Genomic DNA, 20,518 nt, shown 5'->3' with positions numbered 1-20,518 from the left:
CTTTTATAAAAGTTTACTTATCTCATTATTTAAAATTGTGTGTTTGTTATAAACTTAAATAGCAATAGTTTTAAAATGGACAATAAAAAATTTAAAAAAAATTGTTTAAGAAAAATTTTATCAAAAAAAATTCTCTACCATATAAAAAAAGTATATTAATTTTATTTAATAAAAATTAAAAACATGACTCTAATAAATATAAAAATATATTTATATAAGGAGAGTGTTTTATGTTATTATAATGTTATGTTTTATGCATTTTTAACATATTTTTTATTAACTTATACCATTAATATAATTTAATAGATATTTAAAATTACTTATTTTATAGGATATTATCATTTATTTTAAAATAAATTATGCCCCACTGATTAATTTTTTCGAGTTCATCATTGTTTTTTAACCTACCCTATCAATAAGACTAGAAAAGTATCATAAAAAAATTATATCGCTCTCTCTTATTTTATTTGTAAAATACTCTCAGCATATTTTATCAAAATTTAAAAAAATTTAAATTTTATTAATTTTATCTTAAAATTTAATAAGTTCCAACCTCTCCCCCTTAATAATGATAAAAATAATTATTTTTCATAATTTCTTTTAATATTTAATAAAAAAAATGATAAAAATAAATATAAAAATAATAAAGTATCCTATAAATGAGGTTATAATTAATTTTTTTCCTATATCTTATACAAAGAATCAAAAGAGTATCTCTTTCAATTGAAACTTGAAAGACCAAAAAAACACCCTTCACGGGTTCAATAATTGGTGAACATGTTACACAATTATTTTGATTTTCGTATTTTGTTGTGCACGTGACCACTAGCCCTTAGGCCATTATTAGTGGTTGTTGATAAAGCTAAGGGCATGACAAATCTGACGACGAGCAATACTCGTCATTTTTATACATGATCAAATTTAGGCTTCTTTTGAAATGGTAAAATTTTTTTTGATAAAATTAAAATTAAAATTGAAATCAAAATTAAATTATAAATATATGTTGTGTTATAATTTGTATTTAAAATATATAAAGATCAAGATACCCTAAACCCTAAACCCTCCTCAAAGTCTAAAAGAATATCGCATCCCCATCTGTTGAACCCACCAAGATCCACAAGCCACCTATGACCGTCATAGCCGACGACCGCTGCAATGCATCACCAACCGCCAGATACAATATTACACTTGTATCCTATTCAACCAATCACTTCAACAAATCTAGTAAGTGATGCATTAGGGCCAACAATCCAGGAACTCCTCCTTCGAGACAGGCGGTCATTGGCAAATCTAGGAAAAGAAGGTGGGTTCTCGTTGGCGATGGAGGAAGAGGAAGCCGCCATCTAATATTGCCGGAGGAAGAAGAATGATCTGCATCAAGAAGAAAAATGGGGGGTGGGGGGAGCACATAATCAGGATTCCATAGAGAGCATGATGGAATTGGATTATAGGAAATTTCCTTGAATTAAAATTCCTAAGAATCATGCTTAATGCATACCAAATATGTCTGTCAATAGATTTCATTTTTAATTCCATTTCCTTCTTATTGATTTGGTTTTAAATTACCAAACATAGCCTTAATAACTTTTGAACAAATTTGTAATAATAATAAAGGGTGATTACACTTGTCAATTTGTTATAAATATGCATTAAAGCTCCTGGGGCTGCCTTGGCTATTAGATCATCAAATTAGTATGGCTCCCCTGCTTGAGATAGAAAAATATTCCACAGGCGACCATTGAAATCAAGAAGAATTTGTGTGTAATTTAAAAGAAACAATTAAAATGTATGAAATCTCTTGAGTTTTAAGACAATTATACATAACTTCTACACTTTTAAAAGCCTAAAACTAACTCCTCTAACTTTTAATTTTGTTTTTTAAAGCCCCTACCATTAATTAATTTTGCTCCTCGCCATAACGAGCACTCTAGAATTTTAAACATCACAAAGCACAATCAAACTTCATTTTGAATTGAGTTTGGAGACTTTTGAGAGTTTGGAAAGTTTTGGCTATGAGAGATCGAAGAGTTTTGCTAGGGTTTTATCCTTGAGGCCTTGGAGAGTAGTTTAAAGCATACAAGGCTTTAGGTAAATCCCAGACACTCTTCTGCTTCCTTCTTATATGTGTTTCTGGTGGTTTTATCTCTATAAGGAAGAGAGTCCAAACCTAAGGTTGAGTTACAGCAGCTTGTAGGTTATTAAATTATTATTTAATGCTTCATCGCTTAAGTTTTGGTAGTTGACAGTAATTAATGTCATTAATGAGGGGTTTAGGATTAACCTTAATGTTAAGAAATTAAAGTTTAGGATTAACCTTAATGTTAAGAAATTAAGTTTGAGCTAAAGGGAGGTACTGACACTAATTATTATGCTAATGAAGGTTAAATAAACTAATAGGAGTTAGTTTTGGGATTAAATAAGCTTAATCACAATTAGCAGCATATTAAGCCTTAATCTTTTTTTTTGGTTGTTGATAGATTAGGCTTTAATCACGATCAAGGAATTAATTAATGAGGGATAGCCATTAATGCTGTGTTCAATGATTTTATTTGTAGAGTATAGTATTTCAAAGTTTCGATTGGCGAAAGGCTCTATCTAAAATCTAACGTTGCAACCTTGGAGTGGAAAACCCAAGAGTCAAATAAAAGTAATTGAAAATTTATGTTTGCATATAATCGTGCCCGCAATATTATTATCTAAAACTTAAGTGTAAGATGTAACACCCTCAAATTTACAAACTGATTTTTCGTAAATTATTAAAACCATTATCATGGTAGAAAATTTTCTTACCATGATACATCCAAGATATAACACAAGTCTTAAAATATCCAAAAAGGCAATTAAAACTATAAGAGACAGACATAATCCTCATGTCATGATATTCAAATCAAATCATAAATCAAGAGGGACAAACATAATCCTCTTGGTCATATCAATACTTTTAATAAAAAGGATTAGAGTTTACATGCTTCACAAAGAAGATATGTCCTAAATTGGCACAAAATACATTGTATAATCTAAAATAAGAGGCAACGTAAAAGATGGTGTCTCATACACCATAGTTACACCTCTGGTGCTTTCTCAGCCGAATTCGCTCCTGTAAAAATATTAACCACGGGGAATGAGACTTAAAAGTCCCAGTAACCAAAAATTAATATGTAATGATGCATGCGGATGTAACTAATCATGCGATTGCTAAGTGGGCACACAAAATATTTAACCGAACAATACTTTCAAACAAACCAAACAAGTATTTAATTTGCATGACTGCACCTTATATCCTCCTTTCGCCATGCTTGGACGCCAAATCACCCGGCCAAAAGTGAGTTGGACCAAGCGACACTCCACTTATTGGGTCCAATGAGGGCTTACCACGTGGTAATAATTAATCGAACAGAAATTCTCATTAACACCATATATTAAAATACTCTGACAAGTCATGCATTATTCAAATATTCAAACAGGAATATATCCGAACAATAATATCTCATCATGATAAACAAAAATAAATTTTTGACCCACTTGGCAATAATTTCAAACAAGTATATATATACAGTATTTATTTTCATTAATTCATAATTTTTTCAAACAATAAAATAGCACATAACCATTCACAAACACACCCATCACAACACATTAATAATGGTTACCTTATGTCTTGAATAACAAGTTCCCCTTCACAACTCCTTTTTCACCACTATCTTTGTCAATATAATCTACATAATTATTTCACAATACTATATATTAACTTTACATTAAAATAAATAACTCTAATTTAAAGAGTTAAAAAGTCTTAGATCTATAATCCATATTAACACTAATTTAAGATTTATGCCTCATTTAACTTCTTAAATTCTTTTCTAAAATTCTCATACCCTAATAAACTATTTTTTTTATCCTCAAATCACTTCTAGTATCACAATTTCATCCTTCTATATTCTAAAAATTCATCTAAAAATAAATTAAAAATTTTAGAATTATCTTGAAGCCTCAAATCACTTTTCTATAACCTCAAAAATACCTATTTATACTTAAATAAATATTTAATAATCATAGGTTTATCCCTACATCTCAGATTCCACATAAATTCAACCATATAGATCTAGATTTTAACTCAAAAATTCTTAAACATGAGTTTCAACCTTAAGAAAATATTTTATAATATTTATTATATCTCTAAGAGTTTTAACCTATATTTTTAATCCATCATATCATCAGATTAACTATCCTATAGAAAAATTCTAATCAGAATATTTACTCTATCCTACAAAATAATCATATCACTAGAAAGCTAATATTATTTAGAAAATAATTATAAAATTAATTTTGTAATTAAATAAATTTTTAAATGCTAATCTAAACAGGAAAGTTAGAACATACCTGAAGAAAAAAAAAATAATCCCCCCTTGCGAGAAAATGCCGAGCAACGTGAGAGGAAGAGAGAAAAATAATATAAAAATGAGATTGTGATCCCAAAATTATATTAAAAAAACTATAGGTTTGAATTTAATTATTCAAACATTTGGGCCATTACTTGCAATTTTCTCTAAATTGCATCTTAGCCTCTCATGCTTCCTAATACACACACCCCCTCCTTTTTATACATGAAGGCACTTCTTCTCTTCCCTCATCTAACCAATGTGGGACTTAGAAACAATAATTAAAAACAATAACCTTCCACCCCTTTTTTTTTGTTCCTTCTACCTTCTCTTTTTTTTAACACACACATAAAAAAATTATTTATGTATTATATCTTAACTAAATATTGCTTATGTGGTTTTAAATTTAAATTTTTAAATTCATAATTAAATACCTAACCATAATATTATTTCTAAATAATCTCAAATAATATAAATTCCTATTATTATCAATTTTTTTTCCTCAAAACCTAAATTTCACAATTTCTTTATTATATAAAAATCAGGATGTTACATAAGAGATTGTTAGCATATTTGTTTAATGAACAAACTATTATATTCTTATTAAATTAGAAAAAGAAAAATATAAATACTCTCATTAATTTACTTTGAAAAAAGAGATTCATTTTTTATTTACAATAATTTGGGGGTAAAATTGGAATGTTATTGTTCTTTTAATTAGATAATCAATTTTTATTGATTTACATGATTTAATTAAAAATATCTTATATATAGGAATGGAGCATGCATATTATTAGTATGGTTTAATGCGTAACTTAGACATATTATGATTATGTGCTGTAGATTATGAGGTTGGAATAACGTTGCAATTAAAACATATTGACATATGATGCAGTTATGCTAAGAAACTTGTGCTAATAGTTTGGGCCAAGATTGATCATGATTTGATGAGATGACCGATGTATACTAAGCATGTATAATTTGTATAAATTGTTTAACATGAGTGAAATTAAGATATGATTATGATGGTATATTATTGTTGATCATAGTTCTTGAATTGTAGCGTGTTATAAAGTACTATGCATGAGTAAACTATATGATGATATGTGGGCAAGCATGTAATGGGTGAGAGTTCGTCCTAGATAGCTGAAAGTGAGGGGCGAAGCCCAAAGATTTTACTAAGGGGGTTAACATGACAAATTGTATATGATAATTGAAAGATATATATATATATATATATATTACTAACATAACATAAATATTTCAATGTATATATTTATATTTAATTTTACATATATAACAAAAATAAATATATACCTTCATCTTTTAAGTTTTTCTCATTAATTTTTAATGGCATAAGAATAAGAATAATTAATCACCAACTTTGCAGTAAAATTTTTAGCAATTTTCTTCTCAATACAAACTATCATTAAATTGGGGAAGATATCATATTTTTCATGAGTATTAAATAATTTAAATGCATTCTTAGAATTTAAAATTTTGTTTAATCTGAAAGACTTCATTACTTGCTTATTAAATTTACTATTTAATTTTTTTAATTGATAATTGTTATAAATAAATATATCAACATGATAATGATGCTTAGTTGTCATGAATTCTTCATATCTTACATATAATAAATTTTAATAGCTTGGTTATTAAAGAAAATTGTAATTTTTTTTAGAAAAAGATATCTTAACCATAAGCTTTTAACTTTTAGACAAGTGATTTTATAATAAATATGAAGCATATAGAATTTAATAAATCTTAAAATTTTTGTTGAAGTATTTGACAAAGTTTGTTAGTAATATTTCTTATAATTTCTTTCATCAAATATAAAATGAAAGTAAAGTCAAGTGACATCAACGCTTCAAAAGCAACTATAATATTATCTTGTTGAAAAGAAATAAATTCTATGACAAGTATATCTTTAAGTTATTGAAACAGCTGGACTATACATGCATAAAAGACTAATATAGAATTGAAATGAGAATTTCATCTAATGTTTGAATGTTCAATAATGTATTAACTTAGGTGGCAAAAAATATATAACCCTATATTTTACTAAGAAAAAATTAAAAAGTTAGAGGGGCTATGCTAGCTAGTCCCCCTATCTCCACCATTACAGACGGCTAAACTTAAAGAAAATTCACATGGCATAAGTGCTTAGTGTTGCCTACTACCTATGGGCGTAGCATGAGTCAAGCGATGCTCAATATCATTGATCATGAACTAGATAGTATGGTTAGGCAATTTATGACACCCTGAAATTCGAGTAAGGAGAACTCATTGGTCTGAGAGTGAGTGTGAGAGCCTTTAGCAGGGTAACCTATCACAATTAGAGAGCTGGACTAGTTTCAATCATATGTACTAGGTTGATACAGTTTAATAGCCTATGGGTTTGATCAGATGATATAAGGAGGGATATAAGATGATTGCATGATCATGAGCATGATACTCGTGCAAAGCGTGTTTCATGAAATGATATACTTATGTATACTATTGGCTGTTTTAAATGTAATTGCCATACTTTAATATGTTCTCTTTAAGTTTCTCTGTTACTGAAATTGTTAGATCTCACTCCTGTTACTTAATGTTTTCCAAGGGGTAAGAAGGCAAAAGGAAAAGGAGAGCCATTGATGCCTAAGAATTAGAGAATGATTTGTAACATCTCTAGTTTAAATTAATGTGCAATGAGATTGCTAGTTTTCCAATTGTAGGACAAATGCGTAATTCAGTACATGTGTGATGATTATTTCATTTGCAAAGGAGCATAAGTATAACATTTTGAAAATTTTAAGACCCACATTTAATTTGAAATAAAATATTTATAATTAAATTAAAATTTAAAATAATTTGATAGAGGTTCAAAGTTTGAATTTTACTAAGCAAAAGCTTAGTTTTATTTTATTTTTAACTATGAGAAAAATTATCAAAGTTAACCCGGGTTTTTGTATTATAATAAGAAATGTTAGGCCATTTCTTGTAATTTTTTCCAAATTGCTAAAGTCAGTTTTTTAAAAGGAAATGCATGCAAAAACTGAAAATAGAAACAAAGGAAAAGGAAATGAAACAACAGAACAAAGAGCAAGAGAACACAAGAGACGGTAGAGAAAAGAGGAAGGAAGAGAGGGAAGCTAGAGCTCAAATTCGGGAGGCTTTGCAGTCGTTGCAAGTTTAGTTACGCAGTAGGTAAACTTCCTACTTCAATCCTCTTCCTTTCCTCTTGATTTTCTTCAATTTTTGGAAGATAAAATTTTTAAATTTTAATTTCAAAAGATTTATTCTTGTAAGCTTTAGCTTCTTTGGGTCCTTGGGAGATTATTTTGAGTTTTTATATTGTGTTCTAATATTTTGAGTGGGTAATTGAATGAAAAAAGGAGTTTTAGGGCAAAAATCAAACCCCAAGGGATTGAGTTTTTCACTTTAATAGTTTAAACCAATTGATTTAGTTATAATTGTGCTATTTGAATGTAAGAAGATTTAAATTAAGCTTTAGTTTTCATTATAAGGGCTAATTGTGAAAGTTGATAACACTGAGTGAAGCTTTTTGGTTAATTAAAATTGCATGGATTAGAAATTAGCCTAATGATGACTAATATATAGTTTTGGTAGTTAAGTGATACTATATGAATGGTTGGTTTAATATATGGACCATTGGGATGGATTATAGCTTATTGACTCAATTTTTATGATGCGAATTATAGTCTTCTTTTATGCTATTTGCCATGATAAGTGATGTGGATCACTTATATATTGTAAGGATTGTTGGTGGAATTTGTATGGAAGTTAAAGGACAAGTCAAGTCTTATTTTTGAACAAGGTGAAACCCTTTTGGTATAAAATGGTTGAGGTAATAGGAAAATTTATATTTTTTATTATTTTGTTTAGCTATTTTTGGGTAGATAATATTATCTAGCATGCATTATATGTTTAAAACAATTGAATGCAAATAAAATGAGTTTTAGAAGTGTGTATAGGGCGTTACTTTAATAATAATGCATCTATATCTACTATCTATTTAATAATGATGTTATTTATAAAAATAAGATTATTAACATGCATTGTGGTCATAAAAATAAAGAGTTGCACTTAGGGAGTATAACTAGGTTTGGTACCTTAAATATGCTAAGGAACCGCTTAGGGGATGAATTATGATTGTTATACTACCTTAGAGTGTTGAAGTGATCAATACTCGAGAAAGGTAGAAAAGGGTAGGAGGCATGATCTTGGTGGAAATTCACTAATGGAGAGATATTCTAGGGCTTACTATCAATACATAGTATTGCCTTTCATATTATAGGCTCAGTACACTAAAGTGATTAGTGGATTAAGTGTTCGACACTTCTCAGTGGGGGAAGGAATCTAGCATATGAAGTATGAGGTTAAGTGCCTAGGTTAAGGTAGCCCTCACATGGAAAGTAAGTCGGGCTGGCTTTAGGAGGGAGTTAGCTTTGACTGCTTAGGATTCACATCAAAGGGGCACAGGCGATTTAGTGGATTAGATCATGCATTAGTTTATATTTTGTGCTTGTGAAGGTACAGTGGGTATAAGATTTACTTAGAAGCTAAAGAGTGCTAGGGGCATTCTGTTGGTTAAGAAAGGGCATATTAGCCTATCTCATGCATTCAAGCATTTTAATTAGTTAATTATATATTATTTTAAATCTAGTATTTATTTATTTGACCATGGCTTTTCTTGTAATAAGGAATATTGATTTTTTTGTTATTGAGATTGTAATTATCTCACCCCTTTCTTTACAATATTATAGGTTCAGGCGAAGGATCCAGTGGTGGATGGGAAAAAGAGCTAAGCAAGGGGTTTGCTTATGATTTGTAAAGAACTGCAATTCCTTTCTTTTAATCAAGTACAGTGTAATGTATTTAGGTTAAGGTGCTAATAGGATGTGATTATATAGATATGCGTGTGAATATGTGTGGATTGCATGCATTTGTATGAATTTTTGTCTACTTATAGACTTGTAATTAGAAAACTTAATTATGGTGTGTGATTTTGATGAATTCATTTGGTAGACTAAATTTTCACTACAAGCAAATATTTATCTTGATATGTACATGAATATACGTGATTCTATAAGTAAATGCAAAGTGGTTGTATAGCGAATGATGAGCTATAGGCAAACATACACCTTAGATAAAGAGAGTGGGCACATGGGGCCCACGGGAGATCTCTGAGTCAAGTGAAAATATTTAGCACATGTATTTATATGAGTATATGGTGTTTGAATTAGTTTTTGGCCATTGTTATACGATTTGTGAATTTTAGGGTTTAGGATCCATTTCAGAAAATGGCACTCCGATGGTCACATTTTGATATAAGGGGTTTTTCATTATTTAAATGTTCTATCAGGTGCTCCTAGTCCTATTTGATGTGTCTAAAGTGTTCACAAGAGTTTGTGATCCTTAGGATGAGATTTGAATAATTTTAAAAATGATTTTTAACAAAAAGCTGCACTTTTGCATCTGGGTGTCCAAATTTCAATACGATCATTAAATTTTCCTAAAATTTAGGTCACAAGTAAAATTTTTTATAATCTTCATGTGGAATTTAGAATCGCCTCGATCGGGCATTGCATAGAGAAATAGAACGCTCCGAAAGTTGGTTTAAAGATGCTATCATGACAGTTATATAGTACTGTCAAGACAGCAATAATTGCTGAGGTTGGGAGGTGCACAGATTTTGATCTGACCATTGGATATTTTTAAAATTTGATGCATTTATAGTACTCTTTGAATGTGACATGTGGACTTTAGAATCGCTTTGAATGTAAGTCGGATGATGAAATGGTGCACTCCAGAAGTTGGTCCAAATGTGCTGTCATGATAGTAAAAATGCCAAACTTATAACAAGTCCAAATTTTAATCCGATTGTTGGATCTTTATAGAATATAAAACATTATTAGTACTCATTAAAATTGATATATGAGCTTTAAAATTACTTTAATCGGAAGCCAGATGGTGAATTGACACCTCCCGAAAGTTTTCCTTGAAGGGCTGTCATGATAGCATTAGTTTTGCTATCATGACATCAAAAATTAATGCTGTCATAATAGTAATTAATTATCCCTATTTGCCCAACTTGCTTCCGTGCGCTATATAGTAATCCTTTAAACTTTTTTAAGAGGTTTCAAATGTTTGCTTTGCTATTGTATATATTGTTTGGCAATTTAAATAGTCTATTTTCTAAGTTAGTTTTATGATAGATTATTTAGTTGTAATGTATTTTTATTAATACTCAGGGCAAGTGTTACAGTAAGTGTTATTTTGAGCAATTTTGTGGTTGTTGGCCCTTATTTTTGAAAGGAAGGCTAACCATGCAAATGTTCGAGCATTATAACAAATTGTAGTGCTTGTCCTGGCATATTACAATGAAGACCATGATGTTTACTCATGAGAATGCTTGTTTGTGTGAATGAATTGAAATTAAGAAGGGAGACACTCTTATTGTACATGGAGTCTTAGTACTCAAGTTAGCACACAGTATCCTAGGATTCTCATTTTGCATTAGAATGGTTTGAGGTCAAATTCTATAACTTGGTCACTTAAATTTAAGTTTGTGAGCTTTGTGTCATATTGGTATGATGTATGAGGGGAAAGTTGTGGGATTAAGGAGTTAAATGGGACCATATTGTCAGATGAGTTCGTCATCATAGAGCTTACCGCAATGAAGGTTGTCATTGATCGTGGCAAGCTTGTCAAAAAAGGGTTGGTCACAGTGTATGGTGCAACGGTGAGTGGTTTCTATGCTCTTCATCGCGACAAATAAGAGTGTACACAGTGGTGAACATGGCTAAGTGTTAGTTGCGGCGAGCTAACATAGTGAGACCTTGAATTGTCTCTTCCTCTCTTTAGCTGCCAGCTTCATTATAGTATTTTCTTTACTCGCTTTCACTTAATTTAATTACTCTAAATACCATATAAACTTTAGTCGGCTCTTCGATTAAGAGTTGTGATTAGGGAGTGTGTTGTAAGATAATAACTGCAATCATTACAAATGTTATGTAATTTACAATTTATATTAGTAAATTAATAAGTGAAGTAAGAAAATTAATAACTAATGATTTTGAATTTTGGACAAAATTAACAAGTGATGGGTTCTTTAATCTTTTCACTATTAAAAGTATTTCTATTTCAATTCTTCTGAACCAAACTGAAATTTCAAATTTTTTTGGGGATCCATTAATAATTAAATTATATTCCTGATTCTTAGTTGAAATTTTCTCTAAAAAAGAAATTTGAGTTTTTGAAGGACTTTGGCTGGCCGTAAGATTGCATCGACGGTCGATTGGTGTTGGGAGTTGGGACAACGTCGCTGCGACGATCGACTGCGGAAACGCAGATCCTGCACTGGCAACAAAAGGATCGGGTCGCGGCGAAGTGCGATTTGATTTGCAAAGCGGGGAGTTCTTTTTTTTTTGGAATGACAAGTTGAAAACAATATATCGACTCTGATTTCGCCGGCTTGTCTCCGTCGGTTATTTGTTTTCCGGACGCCGACTCTCTTTTTCTCACCCTTCCCTCTCATCCGAGAGTTTCTATTTTCTTCCCCTTCAATGGCGGCCAATTCGCACAGGGGCGGTTCTTTCTACGGTGATGCGGCCCCTTACCGATCCAGGTAGTATATCTGTACCTCGCTCCCCTCTTGAGTTCTCTCTATAGCTCTTCGTCTTGTTACGAGCAATTTGATTGCTGCAAAATTTCTTGCTTTTTGTTGTCTGCGAAGAATTTGCATGGACTGGTAGCTGATGCCTATGTACATATATTGCGATACAGACAAGGGCTTAGCACGAGACCGGTGGCTGGTTCCGATGAAATCCAATTGAGCATCGATCCTATGGACTTGGACGATGAGATCAGCGGTCTTCACGGCCAAGTTAGGAGGCTGCGACATGTATGTTCTTGATTTTTCAGGTTCTCTTTCTTTTGTTTTTTTTTTTTCCCTCCTTTGATTGATTTTTTGAATAAACAACGCATGATGAGGTATCAAAACCATGCTCTAGACTACATGTGCATTGATGCTCGAATGATGAATTGTTATGTGCAGTTTCAATTATCCTGATTGATGAGGAAACCCTTCACTTAAAAAACTGGGCGAGTGCTACAGATGAGAGGACATTTTTGTTTTTTGTTTTTTGTTTTTTGCGGTAGATTAATGAGCTGGGAGAACCGTACTATTTTATACATAAACTCTAAAGATTGGGTCTATAAAAGTTTCTTGTATTGCACTTTCTGGAATATGAGGTGGAATCGTTGATAACTGATGCTAGTTTGAGGTAATTATGGAAATCTGAAGCTGAACTCAGTCTCGTTAGCTTGACATATTGTTGAATGCCATCCTGCTTATTATTTATCTTTAATCGGATAGTTTAATGGAACTTTGTTACGTTCTTAAATTTTTGTTTCCCTCTCTTACTCCTCAAGTTCTAATACAGCTCCGTGTCTTTCTTTCTAGCGCAGGTTGCTGAGGAGATAGGGACAGAAGTGAGATATCAGAAAGACTTTTTGGAAGAGCTGGTACATTGTCTACTGGAGAATATGTGATTGACATATTTTCATCATTTATTTCTCAAACTGAAGATTTATTAGACAATTCAAATTCTGTTGAAGGAAATAAGGATTCCATTTACTTCTTAGTTTTAAGCAATTAATTTAGGATATTTTCTGGCACGAAAAAGGGAAAATTGGAGATACTATTCAAACTTATATTGTGTGTCAGGATTTTGAACAGCAAAGTCACTAACCATGGCAGGATATGTATTGTCGTCTCTCGTTTAGAAAATTGGAGTCCGCGTGTTATAATGCCAGGAATTTCAAAACATAAAAATTTGCACACATAGCTATCTTATTTTATTAATCTTTTCTCAAAATTGACCCAGAGCAAAATAGTTCTATTTGTGAATCTTGATAACTTGTTGATAGATTTGGGATGGCTGTCGATAATTATAGATGAAGGAAATTATAAGCTGAGATGTAATATGTACCTTCTGGTTTTGTTTTATAGAGATGGATTCGCTTGACTGTATATAATATTAATATGTGCCATTCTGTGGTTCGTGGTGTTCTCAAAAAGTTCAGACTTCTGTGTGTATTGGCACATTCTGCGATTGAGAGGGGATATACAGCATTCTAGCTCTCAATTTAATCTCTTGCACAGCTTTGCCAAGCATATTTAACCACTCAAGTTTGACCTTATAAATTTTCTTCCCAACTAATGCCTGTTGTATTCTTACATTCGTCCGAGTCTGGCTTTTGGAGCCTTTTGAACAACGATTTGGTAATCAATCGCATTCATTACTTTGCACCTCGCTGACAAAAATAGGGTTAACTGTCTCGCTGACATTTTGGTTGTGTATTTTTTCAATGCAGCAAATGACAATGATAAAGGCTCAAGCTGGGGTGAAGAATAATTTGAGAAGATTGAACAAGAGCATAGTTCAAAACGGTTCAAATCATATCCTCCATGTTGTTGTTTTTGCGTTGGTATGTTTATTTATTGTGTACCTGTGGTCCAAAATGTCCAGAAAATAAGACTACAGGGATGCGCAGCTTCCAGGTTGAAAGAATGACTACTAAAGAGCTTCCTTGGACGCTAACATGATGCTTGATTCTGCTGTGAAGATCATTTCCATGACTATGGAGGGGTTCGCATGTCTTACTCTTTTCTTTATACGTATGTGTGGTATTTAGTTAAATGAAGGGTTCTTTATCAAATTAAATGTCGTGCCTATATATTTATATCACTTCTCATCGTGTTGATCGTAGAATATCTTTACCCATTATACTCTTGCCTGGCTTCTATATTTCTCAGGCGTTTCTTTTTCAATTTCCAAATTCTTTACACAACCCATAATGGCAGCCTTATGCAAAGAGTAGAAGTGGATTACTGAACTCATAACTAACGTTTAGATTTAGATGCAATTGTCATGTTTTGTTACCAAGAGAATCTGGGTCTCCAATTGAAGAGGATAATCTCTCATAATGTAACAATTCAATGATTGACTTTATGTTGAAATAAATGCTTACATTTAAGCTGTGTTTAGTTAAAGGGAATAGGAGGGAAGGGGAGAGGAAATCCCCCAATTTGAGGGAAAGTTTTGGAGGGGAGGGGCCTCTCCACTTTACACCTCCCCTCCCTTTGTTTGGATGGGACAAGGGGAGGGGAAGGGCTTGTTTAGTAAAATTCTCTCCTCTAACCAAACATTCTCGAAGTGTTTAACTGTATCTCAAATAGAAATGATAGAAATGTCGCTAATAAGAAAATAGTTGTGCATAAGAAAGGGACTTGTTGCTCAATTAAATTGCTAGCTCGCAAATTAATTATTCTCTGTTTTTAGCTTTAAAGAAGATCTAAACAACTAATTTATTAAAGTTAGGTAAGTTAGTTATTTCTAAAAAAGAAGTGTCTTGGTTTTTTTTTTTTTTGTAAATCTCTCTCTTTTATTGAAAAATACACAAAATGAGGAGGTATCATTATTTATTATGTAAAAAATAATTTTTCCTTCCCGTATTTTCTATATGATGCAACAATATTTTAAACCTCAATTGCTGAGAAACAAGTATTAATTATACCTATAAAGAATATTTTTTAAAACAAGTATTAATTATATTTAAAAATTCATTTTACGGTTTTTTTTATTGGTTTTTCATATATATCATCTATTGAAGATAATTTTATTTAGGAAATATTAAGGCTTTTATTTAAGAATAAAAGGAATATAAAGATTAGACTTGTATTTAAGAACAAAGGAAGGACATTCACAGCTGCCATTTGATTACACACATTAATGCGTGCAATTAATAGAGATGATTTAAGAGAAAATAATAATTTTGAAAGATAAAAATCAAAATTAAATTTCTCAGTTAGCTCCTGTGTCTAGGATTACAATTAAATCGAATAGAAAACTTCCGTAAATATAGATGCTTAAGGGAAAAAGATATAATAGAGGCCTCGAACGTACATTATTCCAATTCTGAACAGATGTTTCAATTTCTTCTTATAAAAAGTGCCCTGAAAAAAAAAACGTTGAGTCCGTTGTACACTACCGATTTTCGTTCATATTTGAAGAACACTATTTAAAAAATATTACCATGGATAACAATCAAAACAATCTTTAGTATATAAGTTGTTTAGGGAATTGATTTATTTTATCTCGCAGGTAGATAATATTATGATTAGATATATTTAATTTACCATGGGTAGAGAGTAATGTTTGTTTTGTATTCACAGCTTGATGTTCTTTTTTTTTTTTTATTTAACTCTACATATGTTATATAGTCAGTCTGAAGCCTGGATAAAAGAGAAGGGTTGTGTTAAATCCTTAACAGCCAACATAAAACTTTGTTAAATCTTACATGAATATTTTGTGCTAATGCTGGGTCCGTGCTATATGGCTCGAGTGCAAGGGCCATCGCGTTAAATGAGCTAGGTGTTGCCCAAATGTAGTGCTAGATGAGTAAAGGCTACCGTATTATTCTGGATGAGCGCGGTTAAAGAAGTTAGTCCACGTGAGCAATATCAATTTGAAACTTAGAATGTTGGGACCTTAACTAGTAAATCTACAAAAGTGGTAGGAGCTATGATTCATAGAAAAATTAATATCTTGTGCCTATAGGAAATTAAATGGCCTGTTGAACAAGCTAAGGATATTTAATGTTTCAAACTTTGCTATACTGAGAAAGTAAGCACACGCAATAGGGTGGGTATCCTTGTTGATAAGGAGTGGAAGAAGAACATGGTAGAAGTTAATAGAATTGGAGACAGAATTATTTTCTTAAAAATGATTGTTGGACGTAAGACTGTCAATATTATTAACGCTTATGTACCTCAAACTGAGGATAGAAGTTAGTCTTAAGGAATTATTTTGGGAAGACTTAGAGAGGTTAATTCAAAGCATACCACATAATGAAAGGATCTTTATTGAAGGAGAATTTAATGGTCATATCAAGAGGAAGACAGGTCATTATAGGAGGGTGCATGGTGGTTTGGTTTTAGAAAGCTAAATAATAAAGGATAATCTATTCTTAATTTTTCTTTGGCATATGATTTCAAGATTGCTAATACTTGTTTTAAGAAGAGAAAGGAGTATCTCATCACTTATAAAAGTAGAGCCTTAAGGTCATAAATTATTTTCTTTTCAGTAAAAAACATAAATAGAAGACTTTATAGATATTGTAAGGTGATTCATGAGGATGCTGTAACGACACAACACAAGATCCTTATCCTTGATGTGTGTATTATGAGTAATAACCAAAAGCATCAAGAAGTGATAACTCTAAGGGTTAAGTGATGGCAATTAAAAGGTGAAAAGTGAAAAATTTTCAAATAAAATCTCCTAATTGAAGGAATTTAGAGTCTTAAGGAAGTGCCAATATAACATCCTAAAAAGTTAAGCCCAATTAACTAAGCTTAATTAGGGTAATTAAGTTTATTGATGTGGTGTGTGTCCAGAGAAGTCTAATAAGTATTTTTGAATGTGATTTCAATCCTAAATTCGGTTCCAAAATAAAGTCAAACCACTTGAGCATTAAAAGGTGAGAAAAGCTAGTGGGAGCCTCTATACTACATGCCACGATGTGTAGCACGTCTTTCGTGACACATAGAGGGCAATCAGGGAAAGACAAACATCTCTATGTCATACATCACATCACATGATGCATATGTTGTTGTACATGGCTAGAATTTTGCATAAATGGTTTCATGTCTATTCTAAAAATCAGTAGGAGAAGGAGAAAATGAGAGCACGCCAGTTGCTCTGCTAGGGCACAAATTTGGGGACATTGGAGATATTTTGGATCCTCTTAACATCAAATGTAAGTCTCACATGCCTTCTACTTTCTTTCTCCCTCTATTTTTCTTGAAGATTAAAGTTAAGGTTTGAGTTGGGATGATGATTTTCGATCCATATGAACTGTAGGTTCAAACCCATTGACTTAGATAGAGTTAATGGGAGTTGTTTAGACTATTTCAACCTAGTATTAGTGGTTTTGTGAGTTATTGGTTGGTGGAAACCATTAATATCCGAAAATGGCATTAAATATGATAGTTGGATGAGTTGAAATACCATTAATGGTGGATTGTTGGCTTATAATGACAATGTAAGTTATTGAAACTTAATAAACTCAATAGGTATGATTGGGAATGAATTTATAATTTTGATAAAAAGAGAATGTGGAGTTAGAATGTTCATAAATTCTCAAAAAAGGATATTAATGAATATCCTTGTAATTTTATTATAGACTAACCAAATTGGCACCATTCAAGATTTAAAAAAAGCTTTGAAAATTTGTATTTTAAGGGAGTAAATCTTTAATTTTTTAAAAGTTTAAGGGAAAATCTTATCTGTACTATGTTAATTATTTGTTAGTTGAACTACATAATTTGAAATTTATTGAGTACTTGAAGACCTATTGATGCAAATGTTTGCAATGTAATGAATTTTGTGGTGTGAATTTGTGTTAGATTATTGAAGACAATATGCATGTATACATATGTTACCAATGTTAATGATTAGGTACATGTATTTATAAAAATGAATAACTTGTTATATCTAGCATGTGGAGATGTGTGTTGTATAATAGAGAAAATATGGTTATGAATGAGATATGACATTATTATTGGTAGAATTGCATAATATGTGTTAATATTTGCATGGTATGATCATTTGGCGAGAGTTTACCTTTAAGGAGAGAAATAGATTGGTAAATCCACATGATAACGGTGGCTTACTGTTGAAATCAGAAGCTTACATCAATACCGACCATTGGAATCATGAGGTAGTCATTGTCTTATAGTTGATTAGGGCCTATCCCACTTGTTCTTCAAGAGACTTAAACCTAACTAGTTTTCAACGGTTCATGAGAATGTTAGATTAGAGGTACGACACTCCATAGTTATTAGTATTTGAGAAAACCATGGATCACAAGTGAATGGGTTCATCCTAGCTTGATAGCTCTTATGAGTGAAAGGTTGAGTTAGTTTGAATTATGGATGTAGCCACTGGATAGCCATCAGTTTCATGTTGAAAGTATCAAGAGGCTATAAGATTAGCATTAATAATACATTCTATTCCTAGCCACATGATTGACAATCATTGTAGTCCAGCGTGTTTTAATTAGGGATGCCTGATTGTTATTTTTGCGACCTCATGATATGCATAATTGAGATACATTTGATGATTTACGTTGTATGCCTGGTCACATGATTGTTATTTTTGTGGCTGAGGCTATATTCATCATATATGCATATGGTAAACATAATTGTTGCCATTTACATATGTAATTAATTAATATGCAACTATATAGGCTAGATTGACCTTGGTTATTGAATGATTGTACTCTTCCCTCATTTCTTAACATTACAGGACCTAACTCATCGGATCAAGATTGAGAAAAATGATCAGAGGCCTAAGATCGTGTGTAAATCCTATCAGTAGGCTTGTTGATTTACTTTTTATGTGTTTCAACTGTTAATTTGCCAACTAGGTTAGCATAATCTATTTTGACTATTTGCACTTATATTTTGATGTTTGAAATGTATTTTGTGCCCTGGGTTTATTTATGATGGGGTTGTAAAGCTTGATAGGGCTAAAATACCAGTGTAAGTAGGGTAAGGTGTATTTGGTTGACTTTAATGAATATTTGATAGATTTATACAAAGTTAATTCTCTTACATATTTTTCATGAATTAAGGGGTTGAGTATGGAAATTATGAATTATATGTGTTGGATTGACTGTGGTGTGTTGCACGAGTTCGTAATGGTCTATTGAGTGTAGTTTAGGGGTTGGTGTAGGGTTTTGGCACTTTATAGTTTGAACACCCAAGTTGTGTGTTTATGTGAAAAAAGGAGTGAGTTTTTTATTGGGTGTCTAACTTTTTATAGAAAAATAATGTGATTGTAAAATTTGTGCCATTAGCTAGAGCTAGGAGAAAATTTTTTATAGACACCTAGATTACCTCAATCAGATGTCATAATGAGAATTAGGATGGGTCATAAGTTCATCTCAGGTGGCATAGAGGATGATGAGCCATGACGCACAATGATGTTTTAGAGAATTGATGTTTCTTGCTCCTTTTGCAAATGTAGTGACTTGTTGTGAATTTCAGGCTTCCGCATATGATTTAAACTCTAATTTATAAATATTAAATGCGTACAGGAGTGTTTTAATATTATGAAAAACTTGAGATCTCTATTTATGTTTTTTTTTACAAAATTAGTAATTTAATTGGATTAGTTCCATGATTACATAAGTTTTGGTGCTTATAGAGTTAATAAGTAGAGGAGTATTACAACTTGCTAGAAGATTTTACAACTAATTATTGTGATGTTGAGAGATTATGATGGATTAATGAGGGTAACCTTTCTTATTTATCTCGAAGTTTACAGCTAACATTTTACAGGAGGATATGATTGAAAGTAAGGAAGGTTACAAAAGAAGTTTTGGGAGAATAAAAAAGTTTTGGTATGAAAGATAATGATTCTTGGTAGTGGAATGATAGTATATGGGAAAAAAATCAAATATAAGAAGTTATGTTTTAAAGCCATCCATTTGTGCAATAATAATAAAAATTGGGAAAGGTATCATATGGCTAAAAAGGAAACTAAGAAGGTGGTGAGTAAAACTCGTTCTAAAGCATTTGAAGAGTTTTATAATGATCTTGGGATAAAGGATAGGGAATGAAAAATTTATAAAATTGCTAAGAGTAAGGAAAGAAAATTAAGAGATTTGGAACAAGTAAGATGTATAAAGAATGAAAAGGGAAATGTTTTGGTCATAGATGGGGATAATAAAGACAACTTAGAGACTTACTTTTCTAAATTTTTCAATGATGGTGGGGGTTTGTCAATTAACTTAGAGGATTTTGTAGTCCCTGAAGGAGAACAAAATTTGTCATTTCATAGAAGAATATGCGATTGGGAGGTAAAGAAAGTTATTAAAAAAATGGCAAATGGTAGAGTCAATGGACCTGATTGTATTCCTATTGAAATGTGAAAATGTTTGGGTGAAGAAAGGATGCAATGGTTAACTAAGTCATTTAATGAGATTACAGTCCGAGAGAATGCCTGACAATTGGAGGAGAAGTACCTTAGTTCTCATTTACAAAAATAAAAGGGATATTC

General features: G+C 31.4%; 1 protein-coding gene across 2 annotated transcripts; it reads left to right on the top strand.

Moving 5' to 3' along the window:
* Positions 1-11,667: 11,667 nt before the first annotated feature.
* Positions 11,668-14,243, top strand: LOC129303516 (bet1-like protein At4g14600). 2 transcript variants are annotated; one of them, XR_008591505.1, is made up of 5 exons: positions 11,668-12,015; positions 12,174-12,291; positions 12,858-12,914; positions 13,402-13,674; positions 13,767-13,906. XR_008591505.1 is itself a non-coding variant. In XM_054942891.1 (4 exons), the coding sequence occupies exons 1-4, from the start codon at positions 11,954-11,956 to the stop codon at positions 13,926-13,928; spliced, it is 399 nt and encodes a 132-aa protein (XP_054798866.1). In that variant the 5' UTR covers positions 11,675-11,953; the 3' UTR covers positions 13,929-14,243. The 2 variants fall into 2 exon arrangements, 1 of the variants encoding a protein (XP_054798866.1); XM_054942891.1 differs by lacking the exon at positions 13,402-13,674 and having other exon boundaries at positions 11,675-12,015; positions 13,767-14,243.
* Positions 14,244-20,518: the final 6,275 nt, after the last annotated feature.

Source organism: Prosopis cineraria, unplaced genomic scaffold (assembly GCF_029017545.1).
Source record: "Prosopis cineraria cultivar Desert tree isolate PC_DT_omini unplaced genomic scaffold, ASM2901754v1 PC2, whole genome shotgun sequence".
Classification (NCBI taxonomy): Eukaryota; Viridiplantae; Streptophyta; class Magnoliopsida; order Fabales; family Fabaceae; genus Prosopis; species Prosopis cineraria.
Note: the sequence above shows the minus strand (reverse complement) of the source record. Positions and strands in the feature narration are given on the sequence as shown.